This window comes from Salvelinus namaycush, chromosome 36 (assembly GCF_016432855.1).
Source record: "Salvelinus namaycush isolate Seneca chromosome 36, SaNama_1.0, whole genome shotgun sequence".
In the NCBI taxonomy this organism is placed as follows: domain Eukaryota; kingdom Metazoa; phylum Chordata; class Actinopteri; order Salmoniformes; family Salmonidae; genus Salvelinus; species Salvelinus namaycush.
Window position 1 is genome coordinate 16594778 of NC_052342.1, and position 15311 is coordinate 16610088.

The 15311-nt window shown below is 46.3% G+C and overlaps 2 protein-coding genes across 5 annotated transcripts in view; one reads left to right on the forward strand and one right to left on the reverse strand.

The window, feature by feature from the left end:
• Positions 1 to 3249, forward strand: part of acin1b (apoptotic chromatin condensation inducer 1b) — a gene marked incomplete at its 3' end in the record, with an annotated part of 30091 nt that extends 26842 nt beyond the window's left edge. The window contains exons 11-16 of the mRNA XM_038975634.1: positions 255 to 423; positions 1344 to 1597; positions 1801 to 1908; positions 2287 to 2647; positions 2850 to 2938; positions 3022 to 3249. Coding sequence (XP_038831562.1) covers positions 255 to 423; positions 1344 to 1597; positions 1801 to 1908; positions 2287 to 2647; positions 2850 to 2938; positions 3022 to 3249 — 1209 coding nt within the window. The remainder of the gene's footprint in view (positions 1 to 254; positions 424 to 1343; positions 1598 to 1800; positions 1909 to 2286; positions 2648 to 2849; positions 2939 to 3021) is intronic.
• Positions 3250 to 4811: 1562 nt separating this feature from the next.
• LOC120030300 (LIM domain-containing protein ajuba-like) lies at positions 4812 to 14837 on the reverse strand. 4 transcript variants are annotated; one of them, XM_038975640.1, is made up of 9 exons: positions 14773 to 14837; positions 12071 to 14490; positions 8272 to 8373; positions 8091 to 8158; positions 7580 to 7642; positions 7299 to 7432; positions 6351 to 6402; positions 6143 to 6211; positions 4812 to 5853 (listed from the first exon to the last, which is right to left on the reverse strand). In XM_038975640.1, exons 2-9 carry the CDS (start codon positions 13599 to 13601, stop codon positions 5722 to 5724), a joined length of 2151 nt encoding a protein of 716 aa, XP_038831568.1. In that variant the 5' UTR covers positions 13602 to 14490; positions 14773 to 14837; the 3' UTR covers positions 4812 to 5721. The 4 variants fall into 4 exon arrangements, with proteins under 4 accessions (XP_038831568.1, XP_038831569.1, XP_038831567.1 ...); XM_038975641.1 differs by lacking the exon at positions 14773 to 14837 and having other exon boundaries at positions 7299 to 7429; positions 12071 to 14766; XM_038975639.1 differs by lacking the exon at positions 14773 to 14837 and having other exon boundaries at positions 12071 to 14766.
• Between the last annotated feature and the right edge of the window lie 474 nt (positions 14838 to 15311).

Consider the following 15311-nt stretch of genomic DNA (forward strand, 5'->3'; position numbering starts at 1 on the left):
GTCACCTGTTTCGTAGGCTACTGGATCACACAGACATCTATGTAGCATTACTGGGCGGAGGATAGTTCAGTGTAATCTCAACCACCATGCAATCTCTTCAATGATCACCTTAATAGTATTTAGAGACATACTGGTAGACAACATGTAGATTTCAAATGGCTTGAGGTCATCCCCCCCCCCCCCCCCCACTGTGGTATTATTAGTATCGTCCTGCAATCCGCTGTAGTGATTAGTTCTCTCTCCTTCATTCACAGGTGGTCCCAGGTGAAAGCCATGAGAATGGCCAGGGAGAACGAGAGGAGGAAGAGGAGGAGAATAAACAGGAGCGTGAGAGGACACACAAAGAGAAGAGAAAGAACAGCTACTCAGAAGTAACCGTGGCGTCTCAGTCCTCCACAACACACGACGCCAACGCCAAGAAAGGTAACAAGCCACAGGGTTGGGGTCAATACCATTTAAATTCAGAAAGTAAAACCAATTCCAATTTGAATTTTTCATTGGAAAAACATTGAAGAGAATTGGAATTTCAGTGTATTTCTGAATTGACTGGAATTGAAATGGATTTGACACCAACCCTGAATTACCACACAACAGTTCTGAAGTGTAACACAATCTCCCAAGCCTCTCGGGCAAATACTTTTGTATATATAGTGTATGTGGACACCCCTTCAAATGAGTGGATTTGGCTGTTTCAGCCACACCTGTTGCTGACGGGTGTATAAAAATCGAGCACACAGCCATGCAATCTCCATAGACAAACATTGGCAGTAGAATGGCCTTGCTGAAGAGCTCAGTGACATTCAATGTGGCACAGTCATAGGATGCCACCTTTCCAACAAATCAGTACATTACAGTACAGTCAAATTTCTGCCCTGCTAGAGCTGCCCCGGTCAACTGTAAGTGCTGTTATTGTGAAGTGGAAACTTCTAGGAGCAACAACGGCTCAGCCGCGAAGTGGTAGGCCACACAAGCTCAAAGCGCATGGCAACACTCACTACTGAGTTCCAAACTGCCTCTGGAAGCAACGTCAGCACTGTTCGTCGTGAGCTTCATGAAATGGGTTTCCATGGCCGAGCAGCCGCACACAAGCCTAAGATCACCATGTGCAATGCCAAGCGTCGGCTGGAGGGGTGTAAAGCTCGCAGTTGTTGGACTCTGGAGCAGTGGAAACACGTTCTCTGGAGTGATGAATCACACTTTGACGAGCAGGTGTCCACATACTTTTGGTCGTGTAGTGTATGTGACAAACTTCTAACCACTTTTCTTTCCTAATTTCCCCCTTCTCTCTTTTTTTCCCCTTTTCATTTTCATTCTCTTTTCCTTCCTCTCGTTCTGTCCCTCAGTCACTCCCAGTGATACTCTGGTGCGTCGCTCCATCAGTCAGCAGAAGTCTGGTGTGTCTGTTACCATCGACGATCCGGTCCGCACAGACAAACTGCCCTCTCCGCCCAGAGGCAAAGTCTCCAACATCGTCCACGTCTGTAACCTGGTGCGACCTTTCACCCTGGGCCAGCTGAAGGAGCTGCTGAACAGGACAGGCTCTGTGGTGGAGGAGGGCTTCTGGATCGACAAGATCAAATCTCACTGCTACGTCACTGTGAGTAGCTCTCTCTCTCACCCGGTCTCTCTCGCTCTCTCTCTCATACCAGTTATCATTGTCTGTCTGAGAATCAAGTCTTGTCAGATCATTTATTCCCAGATGACTTAATTGAGCCCTGATGGCTTTGAAAGTCCACACCCACACCATTGTTTCTCAAAGAATTGTCCATTGTTTGTTGACCTGTCTCTCTCTCCCCCCAGTACTCCAGCACAGAGGAGGCTGTGGCCACACGAGCTGCTCTGCACGGGGTGAAGTGGCCCCAGAGCAACCCTAAGGTCCTCAGTGTGGACTTCTGTGAGCAGAACGAGGTAATTCTACGAGTAGAGGGAACAACCGGATAGTCCTTGTAAACACTAGGACCCCAGGAAGAACCCTGATGAACTAAGAGCCCTGATGAATGGGTATCATTATAAACTAGCTTGGGAAAGAAATGGCTGGCGCTTCACTTAGGACTAAAGGAATATAGCCCAACAGAAGGAATACCTCGGTCTATGGTGTGTAGATCACGTGTATAAAGAGAGAAAATCATATATTTTAACACACATTAAACCAAACCCTTCCTCTCTTAACCATCCAAGAAAGTGTTGAGTAATGCAACACTGCTGCCTGTGTAAAAATGAACCTCTCCTCTCTTTCCCCCTATTTTCCTCTAATTCATCCATCCCCTGGTTCTCTGCCTTCTCTAGCTGGACTTCCACAGAGGTCTGCTGACCGTGGACCCCAGAGAGGAGCACCGGCCCCAGCCTGCCGTGGGTCCTGGAGGTCCCAAAGTCCGACCGGGGGGGCTGCCCCCTCTGATGACTGAACGGGACGGGCGCTCGGACCGCGGGGCTGTCGGAGGGGTGCGGAACCAGTGGGCGGAGAGAGAGAGGGAGATGGAACGCCGGGAGAGGACCAGGGCGGAACGCGAGTGGGACCGGGACAAGGTGCGAGACTTCGGAGGCAAACCAGGAGAGGAGAGGGAGAGAGGGAGGAGATCTCGCTCCCTGGATAGAGAGAGGAGGCGAAAGGAGAGGGAAGGGAAGGAGAAGAAGACCGACAAAAAGGGTGAGTGAAGAGAGGGGTTTTAAGCCTTGCAGGAGCTCCTGCTGTCTGGTAGCACGTTAAAACAGACATTTGAAAGTATGTATTTTTACTACATCATGCTAGTGAACACCTCATAATGTCCTCGCTGTGTTCGTAGCCTATAGATATGAGGTTCAGACGCTCACTCTCTTCCCCCGTCCTCCATTTTGACCTATTCCAACAGATGAGCCTCCTGTCAAACTACTAGACGACCTCTTCAATAAGACCAAAGCAGCTCCCTGTATATACTGGCTTCCCCTCACTGAGGAACAGGTTTGAGACACACACTTATCATAATGCAACAACTTGATAGGTGTGTGTGTGTTGTCATTAATTACCTTTGTTGGTATCTCCAGGCAAACCAGAGAGGGAAGGAACGGGAAGAGCGACAGAAAGAACGAGAGAGGAGGCGGAAAGAACAGCAGGAGGAGGAGGATAAGAAGCGAGAGGAGGAGAGGAAGGAGAGAATGAAAAGTAGAGAGGAGGGAGGCGCTGCGGTCAGCACTGGAGGTGGGAGTGTCCGGGGATCTGAGGGAGACAGGGACAGAGAGGGTGAGCGAGGGAGGGACAGAGAGGGGGAGCGAGGGAGGGACAGAGAGGGGGAGCGAGGGAGGGACAGAGAGGGGGAGCGAGGGAGGGACAGAGAGGGGGAGCGAGGGAGGGACAGAGAGGGGGAGCGAGGGAAGGACGGGGACAAGAGGAAGGACATTGGTGGTTTCAAACCCAAAGGTCCCGATGCTAAACCCTTGTCGGGGTTCCGACGCTCCCGTAGCCGTAGCAACCTCCGAGACAGACGCCGCTGAGCGGGGTCACAGTGACGGAGACGGAGGCAGGGAGGGAGAAAAAAGGAAGGATGCAATCATGTGACACACAATTGGAACACCACAGAGAGAGAGCTAGTCCCCTTCCTTTCACCTTAAAACACTTCCATTATCTCCATGGTAACAGTCTGTTCCTCCTTACTAGTAAACTGTCCTTTAGGCCAGGGAGACTCCAGTTTAGAAAAGCCCACCTCCTCACTCTGTAATGCTGTGTGTCTCACATTTACATGTATAAACTACCTGGTCACATGTTGATTGTTAGTGAAGTAAAAATGGCTGCCTCCTAAATGGTACCCTATTTTCTGTATGCAGGCCCTCGTTGACAGTGTTGTACTATATAGGGAATGGATATGGTGCCATTTCAGACATTCTCTCTTCCTCCGTCGTCAGTCTGTCTGCCCACCTATTGGGTGTATGTGGGTCTTCCTCATACGAAGCTGTTGAAGCCTATGCTGAGCTCTGTAAATAGTCCTACATTTTAACCAGAGATGGAAACAAAGGGTGGAGATTTGGCTCCCTCTAGCTTATGTGCGCTGCACTCTTGAGGCTTGGAACGAAGTAATAATCCATTTAAAAATAGCAGACCAGCCTACAAACAATTTTACTATTCCAAAATTCTCTGAAGTCATTTTTTTCTACTACCCGTACCAAGGCCCTTTGTAGGGTCATGTGAAGGTTATATTTTCTCCTTTTATGTTTTATGATGAATCTTGTTCATCTCAGCCTTTGATGGGTTTTGTGTTCTAGTGTGTGGTGGTCTGATATCCCTCTCCACACAATAAGGTTACAGCTGGTGATGTCATTACACTGAAATCACACTATGAAACTGTCCGTTTGCCATGTCAGATGGGTAGGGACATTTGTGTGGGGCGGGGGACTGATTTCATAGACGCACACTTGGCATGTATACTGTTATGGGTAGTTTGGGTGGGGAGGGGAACCAAAAGCACTGAGAGAATCCGTGTGGCACTGGAATGACATTTAGGACTGTCCCATTTGTCATTGGATGAGAGTAAAACTTAATTATCTACCGTTTTAATATTCATTTTATGATTTTAGTTTGAGACATTTATTTGGCTCATTTGTTCGTCTCCTGTAAGTGCTGAATGTACAAATTAAAATATATGCAAAGTTAAGTGTTGTGTGTTAGTCCATTCTTTATCACATCGTCCTTGTCACTCATTACTGTTGAGTCAACAATGGATTATTTGGCAGATTAGCGCATGTATTTTCCCTGTCGAGTATATGTGTAAGCATGCTATCCTGAATACTGAGTTTGAGTGCCACCTAGACAAATTGTAACTGCAATAGAAAAGACCACAAAGTCAAACACACAAAAAGGAAAATATTTTTATTAATTACAACAGATACAGGAATGTTTTTTTACTTTTACAAGAAACACTTAATCTCTTACGGTAAACATGTCCAATTAAGTGCAAATTGTTTGCTAGTGATAGATAAATACAAAAAAAACGGGTTAAGCAGATCAATAAATCCCTTCTATGGCCCTCAAACTACTCTGGACGTCGAAGCCAGTTCCATTGCGTTTTTCATTGTTCCCCTCTAATCAGGGACTGATTTAGACCTGGGACACCAGGCGGGTGCAATTAATCAGGTAGAACAGAAAACCAGCAGGCTCCAGACTCGTAGGGTCAGAGTTAAATACCCCTGGTCTATAAGCAAACAGTAGACATGGTCAGGGAATAACAAGAAAGCAGTAGTTTTGTATTCCTAGCCTGGCTCCAGATCTGTCAAATAATTGCTTACCAATGACCATAGGTGTTGGCAAGAAAGCACAAACTGATCTGGGAACAGGCTATATTCTCCCTATGAGAACGTTACGGTACAGTGATCGTAGAACAGCAGGACTTATGTCGCACCTGGGTGCTGTTCAGTAGCCACTAAACGGACAAATGCTCCAGGAGGTACTATCTGTACTTGTCCAATAAAACGCTGGCTTTCATTTTCCGTTGCAAAACGTTCTGATACAGTGTGCCCTAATGAACTTGGCCCAGGTCACATACAGGTGTTCAAACTCTGGACCATACAGTAAATTCACCTGCTCTGTGTTGAAAGCCTTTACCAGCATTTTTGTGTGAGAGCTGGTCTGAGTAGAACTTGAAAAGTAAATTCAAAACAGAGCAACCCATATGATCTGGGTGTGCAGGAGTGAGAAAGGCTGGAGGAAAGAAGGAATGTTGAAAGGATATGAATGTTTGCTGCATAGTTTCTTCCTCAGTTTGTGCTGTGAGGGGGAATGTTATGCGAGGCCTGCACCTGCATCATGTGACATGAGTGACAGAGGAGATGAGAGTCCAGAGGGAAGCACTGGGAACCCGGCTGATCCGAGAGCTGCTTCCCACAATCCTGAGGAATCAAACGGACACAGAGAGAATATTAAATCTGATTTGAGTTCAGGTTTAAGGCTTAATAAAATACAGTACAAGCAGTCCTGGCGACTTGCAGGGTTTTGTTTCAGCCCAGTACTAACACACCTGATTCAACCAATGATGAAGCCCCTTGATTACTGTGGTTGAACCATGTGTTAGTGCTGGGTAGGAACAAATGCCTGCTCAGCCTGATTTAAGAACCCGGGTACAGACCGACCACATTACATAGTTGTTAGCTGTTATTATTAGATGAAGGCCATCCTAACCTCACAGTGGTAGCACTCAAAGTGATAATCTTTGTTCATAGACACCACCCTGAGTATCTCCTCGCTGCCCTGTAACACAAAACAGCAGCAGTGAGATTAGTCAGTGCATTACAATCACGTAGCGGTATGAAGTTGGTCAGAGCGGCATTGAGTTATGTCTCGATATAGGCTAACACACACAGCAAAGGAAACTCAATGAGACACTCACCTCAGCAGGTAAGATGGGTTGTAAACAGGCAGCACATTTAGGAGCGAATGTTCTACAGGACAACAAGAGTTCCAATATTTGAATATAACCACATATAGCCCGAGTAATGTAGTGTACTAGTAATGTACAAACTGGTCAACTGAATTGAATCCTCTGACCCTAAATAGCTTGACAATTAATTACAGTCTACCCAGTCTGTAGTATATCAAAGCCTCAGTCTGGCCTACTGGACATCCCGTCTGTAGTATATCAAAGCCCCAGTCTGGCCTACTGGACATCCCGTCTGTAGTATATCAAAGCCTCAGTCTGGCCTACTGGACATCCCGTCTGTAGTATATCAAAGCCTCAGTCTGGCCTACTGGACATCCCGTCTGTAGTATATCAAAGCCTCAGTCTGGCCTACTGGACATCCCGTCTGTAGTATATCAAAGCCTCAGTCTGGCCTACTGGACACCCAGTCTGTAGTATATCAAAGCCTCAGTCTGGCCTACTGGACATCCCGTCTGTAGTATATCAAAGCCTCAGTCTGGCCTACTGGACATCCCGTCTGTAGTATATCAAAGCCTCAGTCTGGCCTACTGGACATCCCGTCTGTAGTATATCAAAGCCTCAGTCTGGCCTACTGGACACCCAGTCTGTAGTATATCAAAGCCTCAGTCTGGCCTACTGGACATCCCGTCTGTAGTATATCAAAGCCCCAGTCTGGCCTACTGGACATCCCGTCTGTAGTATATCAAAGCCTCAGTCTGGCCTACTGGACACCCAGTCTGTAGTATATCAAAGCCTCAGTCTGGCCTACTGGACATCCCGTCTGTAGTATATCAAAGCCCCAGTCTGGCCTACTGGACATCCCGTCTGTAGTATATCAAAGCCCCAGTCTGGCCTACTGGACATCCCGTCTGTAGTATATCAAAGCCCCAGTCTGGCCTACTGGACACCCCGTCTCACCTATTGTAGTCGGAGACACAGTAGATGTTGCTGAGGTGGTCGACAGTGAAGGAGACTCCGTCCAGGGCTTTGGAACACACCACACAGCGGAAACAGCCAGGGTGGTAGGAGTTCCCCATCGCCTGGAGGATCTGCTGGACAAACAGGACCACACAGTAGATAAGGGAAGGTCCCTTTACATTAACATAAATTCAATTTAACGCACACACATTTAGATTCACAAATGAAACATTGGACATAGAAGGACCTCACCCCCCCAAAAAACATTTTAACACACACACCTGTTCCAGGATAAGGTGGCCACACACACTGCATTTCTCTGCTGCAGCCTGGAAGCCTGAGAACTGAGTATGGAGAGAAGAGAGAACATGGTTTTATATCATACCATGGAAAGCACCAGGGTTGGGGTCAATTCAGAAAGTAAACCAAATTCCAATTCCGCATGTGCCTAATCGAAAAGCATTGAAGAGAATTGGAATGTCAGTGTACTTCCTGAACTGACCCCAACCCTGAAGAGCAATATGTAAAACTTTGATGCAATTTACTATAATCATATCTAGTAAGGCATTGATTAGAAATGTAAGGAACTAATGTCTAGGAATTCTCTCTTTATGTAGTGCTGTTTTGTTGTGATGTGTGTTTTGTCCTATATTTTTAATCCCCCGTCCCCGCAGGCCTTTTGGTAGGCCGTCACCGTAAATAAGAGTTTGTTCTCAACTGACTTGCCTAGTAAAAGGTTCAATTTAAAAAACACAAATACCACTGAGTGAGATAAAGACCTCGACCTCTTACCATGTAATCCTCTTTACAATACACAGAGCCATTGACGTTGTAGAAGTCCTTGTTTCTCAGGGTGCGACCTGGGACAGATGGACAGACAATCACAGGACAGTCACGCCAAGCTAATAGAGCCGTTTCTCTGACTATAAACTGCATGTAGTGTACTGACGCAGTGTGTGTGTGTTCAACTCACCACAGGACACACAGGTAAAACAGCGTGTGTGATAGAGGCTGTCCAGAGCCTGGCAAGCATTATCCGAGCCATACACACCTTTCCCACACTTCACACATGTACCTGCAACACAATCAACAACTATTACTCAACAAGACATGAGCCCAGATTCTTTCCGGGTGAGGTCACTTCATCAAGAACATGTCTTGGTCCGCCAAGTCAAACAGCACAAGACAAAGTCAACAACAAAAAAAGCCTGGTACTTTTTCCTGGTCAGGTACATTTGCCAAACATAACTACTTAGAACATATCATTAGGCCTTTTAGATCATAATGAATAAGATTACATGGACAGAGGGTGACCTGATCCTAGATCAGCATTCCTACTCTGAGAAGCTTTCTGAATACAGGCCCAGGAGTTTTTCCCGGACCCACCTGACTAGGGAACAACTTCTGGCCTAGTCCCGATTGTGGGTATGCCTTCTATTGTGTAGGTATAGCCACACACCTTCACATAGAGAAAAACATCTCGTCTGTCACAAATATTTAATAAAATTACACTGAACAAAAATATAAAACACAACATAAAACAATTTCAAAGATTTTACTAAGTTACAGTTCAAATGAAGAAATCAGTCAATTGAAATAAATTCATTAGGTACTAATCTATGGATTACACGACTACGAATGGATCAGAAAACCAGTCAGTATCTGGTGTGACCACCATTTTCCTCATGCACTAGGGAACAATTTCCTTTGCATAGAGTTGATTGTGAAAACCCAGTTTAATCAGCTGTCCGGGTGGCTGGTCTCAGACGATCCCACAGGGGAAGATGCCAGATGCGGAGGTCCTGGGCTGGTGTGGTTACATGTGGTCGGTGGTTGTGAGGCCAGTTGGACGTACTGCCAAATTATCTAAAACAACGTTGGCCTCCAACGTTAAGCCGCCTCGGCTTATGGTAGAGAAATTAACATGAAATTCTCTGAAAACAGCTCTGGTGGACATTCCTGCAGTCAGCATGCCAATTGCAAGCTCCCTCAAGACTTGAGCCATCTGTGGCATTGTGTGAAAAAACTGCACATTTTAAAGTGGCCTTTCATTGTCCCCAGCACAAGGTGCACAAGTGTAATGATCATACTGTTTAATCAGCTTCTTGATATGCCACGCCCGTTAGGTGTATCGATTATCTTGGAAAAGGAGAAACGCTCACTAACAGGAATGAAAACAAATGTGTGCACAATATTTTAGAGAAATAAGCTTTTTGTGCATATGGAAAATGTCTGTGATCTTTTATTTCAGCTCATGAAACCAAAACTTTACATGTTGCTTTATATTTTTCTTTCAGTATATACTTGAACTTACTCTGCCGATTGTCCATGGAGTTGGTCCTTCAGTGGGTCGAAATTTGAGGCAAAATATCCACAGGAAAGTATTATTAAACAGACTTGAAAACGTGGGTCTCTGTGTGGCATTTACATGGACAAGACGGAAGTACATGCACGTGATGCATGCATATTAACCACAGTCTTGCAGGTGTTTACATGGTTTTGCGCATGTGCCAGGTAAATTAAATTTCAATGGCAGTACCGGAACTCTAAAAAGTCGGGTAAATTATACTTTGCTGTGGTTATTTTGTCCAACTGCACTGACAACTGGTAGAGTAAGTTCAAATGTTATTTTATTCCAACATTCCAGGTTTTTGCAGTGCTTCGTTTCAGACTGTATACCAAAAATGGATATCACTAACCAGCGTTCCATCCAACCTTTCTATGCGAGTCAAGTACATGTCTGATAATTTTTTTTACGACAGGTGTGATGGAAACAGCAAAAGTTTACCACACAAAATACACTAGACAAGGTGGGATCTTTTTGTATCTGTAAAATTAATGGCGGTGGAAACATCTTTATGGGCAAATATTGATATAATAACCGTCATATGGCAGTAAACTTGGGAGTCATGCGGTGACATGTTGTGTAGTCCTCCCACTATGACTCGGGAAACAAGTTTATTAGTTTATTAGACTACAGATGAAATAAGTTGGAACTTCACAGGGTGGTGAAAGTACAAGGTGACGAACTTGATCCTCCCTTCCAATAAATATGGAGGGTCTCATTCTGGTGCCTAGTTAAATAAAATAAAGATTTTGGTTCCATGATGAGCGATGCTGCCGTTTGACTAATAACAATCATCTAGTTTTTGTCCATAATAATCTCCTCGTGTAGGTAGCCTACTCGCACTGCATCTGCCAGCTGTTGGCCAGCTGTTTTGGTGACAAAACCATCAGTGGAGTTGAAAATGCAATGGAAACCCATTTAACTCGTTTTTTGGGTACATGGGAATTTAACTGCAAAAGTTATCTTTATGTGCACTACGTCATCACACAGACCCAATTATCTTCAACAAGTCAATTTGATGGAAACATATCTGGTGGGAAAATGCGCATATTGTTTTTATGCAGATTTTAGAATATTCACATTAAATCTGTTGGCAACTGAATGGAAACCTAGCTACAGTCTGATTTATAAGGCAACTCCTGGTCCTACTAAAAACACACTATTTTCACACCCTCTGTCTGAGCCCCTGTAAAGAGCCTCAGTAGTGTTAACAGCTCTGAGCCTAGCCGAGTTGACACAGTTCCCATCCCCCGAGGGCTCACATACCTGGGCAGAAGAAAAACAGGCTGCAGCACACCGCCCCTGCACACGCCAAGGCAGGGTAACACAAACCAGCACACGCATGACTCACGCCCTACAGACACACCCAGGGCCGGCTTACACATGCCCTGGGGCCCCCAACCCCCCCCACCCAAAAAAAACAGATTGCTTATGACGTGTTTCTTATGCTAAGGCAAAATGTGTAGAATTGCATGAAGTTTGCTTTAAAACTGAATTTTCTCTCAGCCTCATTACTAAATGTGTAGAAAAGCATTTTTTTTTTCTTTGCGCCTCATTATAAAATGTGTTGAACTGCAGGAAGTTATACTGTTTTAAGAAACAGCTATAATAATTCTATTTTGGGGGGCCCTGGAAATAGGTGCCCCAAATGGGGTAGTCCGGCCCTGCACACACCCACTATATTATTATGGCCTGGAGTCACTCCGAACACACAAACACCCTGCCACACACACACATCCTGCCACACTACACACATACGCAAGACATATACACACTGCTCGCCCAAAGCTGTAATCTTCTCTATGACTCATACTAATGGTCAGTGCTGTGTTCATCACTAACATGTCATTTGTGTCTGAACACTACAGCTGAGCTAAGGTTTGCAGTTCAGTGTATGCATAGCCACCTTTCATCAGCCCTCTATGTGCAACGTCTTGGTCTGTGCTTAACCCAACCTAAAACTGTTCTATACCAAAAGAGTCTCTTGGAGAATGTGATTCAGTGCGCTAAGCTCTGGCTGAGTGACTTTGTTGCACAGAGACTCTTTGGTGTGTGTATTTTTGCGTGTCAGCTATGATAATTCCTCCTCATTCGTTTTTCTCTGCGTCTCTCTTCTCTTCTCCTTTCTGTCTGATGTGCCCAGCCTAGCAGCTCTACTTGTCTGGATAGGCCTCTGCCTTAGCTAGCCCCCTGAGGGCCAAACGTTTCTCTTTCCCTTTGCTTGTGCGATAGGTAGGCCGCTCTACAAGTTCATGCAGGTCTCGAGACACGATCCATCCAATTTTCTCTCTTTCATCTATCAAAATCTGTCTATCCATCTATTCACCCATCCAATCCTTTCATAAAAAATAAAAAAGACATGCACGCGGCACTAACAAAACAAAGTGATAAAGATGACAGCGATGAAGAGGTTTGATGATCTCACCAAAGAACTCCTGGCGATTCTCGGACGACGCCTCCCTCCCTGTTCCCGGCTCCTCCTGGGCTTTGATTGGACTGGAAGCCGTATTGACGAGTGTTGCCAGCTTAGCGAGGGCATTGATTGGAGGATTGGCCTGTTCTTTGAGCATCAGCCCGCCCATGTGTAGCCCCTCGCCCTCCAGCGCTGCATCTCTTAGCAACAGGCGTGTCAGCTCCTCCTGGTAGCGGGTACCCGGGAGGTCCGAGTAGCGCGTCCGCTCCCCGGCAGCACCCATGCCAGTCTCCTCTCCTCGGGCTGCCCCTGCTCCCTTCTCATCCCACCACTCAGGCCCAGCCCGGTAACAGGCAGCCGCCGGGCTACCCAACGCAGGTGGGTATGAATGCCGGCTATCCTGAACCCCTGCTCCTCCAGGTGAGAAGACCCCGTCCAAGTAGTCCTGCCAGCCTCCAGCCCCAGAGGGTGCCCCGGCCCTGCTTGAGACTGTGTATCCCTGTCCGCTGGTGGAGCCCCCTGTGTGCAGGGAGGAGAACTGCAGCTGCGGTGCCATGGTGGAGGAGGCTGAGTAGCGCGTGTCATAGCCCAGGCTGATTCCACTGGTGCGGTTGCTGCTACAGCGGCTGCCCATAGGGCTCCCTCCCCCTCCACCGCTGGCTGTACTGGAGGCAAAGCTGGACCTGGGACTGACCAGCACCGACTCCTGGAGGCTGAAGGAGGAGCAGGGGCTCAGTGCTGGGCCTGGGGGGAAGAGGAACCCTCCTCCTCCACCCATCTCAGAGGGCCGGTGCGGGGAGTGAGAGAGCGAGGCCGGTCTGGTGCTCTCCCAGAGCTCCCCTCCCGTGCTCAGCCTCTTGTAGAACATCGCCTCCTGCAGGGAGAGGCGTTTGTGACGCTCAGGCTCGGGAAGGTAGTGTGGCTCAGCCATGGCCCCGCCACGGGGAGCAGAGCCATAACCCGAAGAGGGGATGGGGTACGCCGGAGGGGGGCCAGAGGAGTGGGACAGAGGAGGCTGGGAGAGGAGCTGCTGGCGTCGGACCAGCTGTTGGAGCTCCAGAGAGTAGCGGCGCTGGTTCAGAGAAGCCTTGGACCCAGCTGGGTCACAGTCCCCCAGGCCCGACTCACGCCTCATCTGGATGTCAACGCCCTCCCCCAGGTAGCAGGAGGCACGCTGCTGGGTCGACCGGCGCCGGAGGGGGGCGAGAGTCGAGGGGGAGTAGGGTTGATGTTCGCAGTCAGTAGGTTTGGGGGTGATGGAGGTTGAGAGGTGCTGGGTAGAGGAGACTCTTTCTCCCAATCCCTTCCCGCTACTAGCCAGCCCACACGCCTCCGTTGAGGTTGGAGAGGTGAGAGAGAACTGACCAGGTCTAGAAGGTGAGGAAGTGGCAGTGTTCAGGCTTGGTGGTAGTCCACTACTGTTGTTCCCATTGCTGTTGCTGTTGTTGACCAACTCGTTTTTCTTTTTAGAACTGGCAAATTTCACACTTCCTGAGTCAGTCAGTTTCAACTTCTCCAATAACTTAGTTCCAAGTCGGTCCATCGTAATGTCTAACCTGGTCGTCTAAAACTCAGAATAATCAAGTAAAAAGAAATGCTGTTAATGAACCACTATGGTATAAGTTAACGTACTCAATAAATACAGAGTGTGAGTTGGAAACACATTAAGTCTCAAGTATGTCTACAGTACAGTTGAACTACAGTAGTTGAATGACAGACCCTGCAATCTATATGCAAAAACCAACAAATAACCCCAAATGAGAACAACCAATAGACAGACAGGCCTATAGGCTATATGTACACAGACAATAAATAAAAACAGACGTTAAATAAGACGATTAAGACATTTTGAGAGGATCACATGACGACGTAATCATGTTTGAACAAACGTGTTCACAGTCATCTTGTCTTGGCTGTGGAGACTACAGGCAGACAGGTAGACGGTAACGCATGTGAATCCATCGAGTTAGAAGTGGAATACTTCTAATATTCTGCCAATGTTGGAAATAAATAGGGCTATTTAGGACACGTTCAATAAGTTGAAGTTGTTGGTCTCGTATGATTCTAGGTAGCTCCACACCTGCATCAGTGTGAACGAATGGTCCATTACATTAGGCTAGACTTGTTGCCTAGCGGTCACGTAAAGACGAGTTGCGTTTCTGCTATTTGTTGTTTCGCACGCAGCTGGCACCAGTATAACTTTTCCACTCTTGTTTGTGAGAGATATTCCCTGTTATAGTGTTTTTTGAAGGCAAATGTAGTCCAGTGTGTTAAGTTATGCTTTCTTCAGGATGTTCCAGAGCAAAAGCTTTTTGAAAAATCACTCCTCGCGCTCGTGGGGTCCAGTGGAAGGAGGAAAATAAGTCCGTTTTTGTAGAAAATGTTGCTTGTCCAAACTCTTATATTCACTTTTTTTACGAAATGAAAATGATCTTTAAAAGGGAGAAAGAAACAGATTATCAAAAAGCGGACTAAAAGAAAACATAAACCATTCGATGTTTCGAGAATGCGTTATTACTATCATTCCCGTTTTTAAATAATTTTACTCCAAAATTCAGCGAATACATTTGAGAACGGGACGCATGGTGCCGTTAACTCCACTGACCATTGCCAAACCATGTTTACAGAAAAAAAATAGTCTACAATTAATCCACTCCGTGAATGTATCACATAGCTACACCAACTTCGTTTCTTTCTTTCCCCAAATGACTTACCTCCCCCTCTTTTTCCTTTATCAGCCACTGGCTCGTTTCTTTTCCTTAACGCCGGAACACCTTTCTGCCAGCAATCGCGGATGGATAACATCCCACAATATTTCGTCATTCATACGCAGTCCACTAGTTTGGGGAGACACACCAAAAGACATAAACTGTATTTTTCATAATTATGATCTATAAACCAAATTAGAGGGTATACTTTTTATTCAATTAGGTGCTTATAAAATATGAATAAATGTGGGATTGTGGATAAAGAGTATATATGTTATACTCAATTACAATCTTTACGTAGGACGTACATCATTGTATTCTCACATTTTTCACATGGGTGGGTACTGATTTATTACACAATTATGACCTCTCTTAAATACCTCCCAGTCTCAGGTATGTTAATTGCCGCAGGCCTTATCAACAGCACACCTATATGTTGTGCCCTAAGGCAGAAAGCTATATCAAAGGGTCCTTTGCTTGTTTCCAATTCCTGACACAGTTGAAATATCGTTTTGGTAGGCCTACGTGCCTAGAATAACATGGTT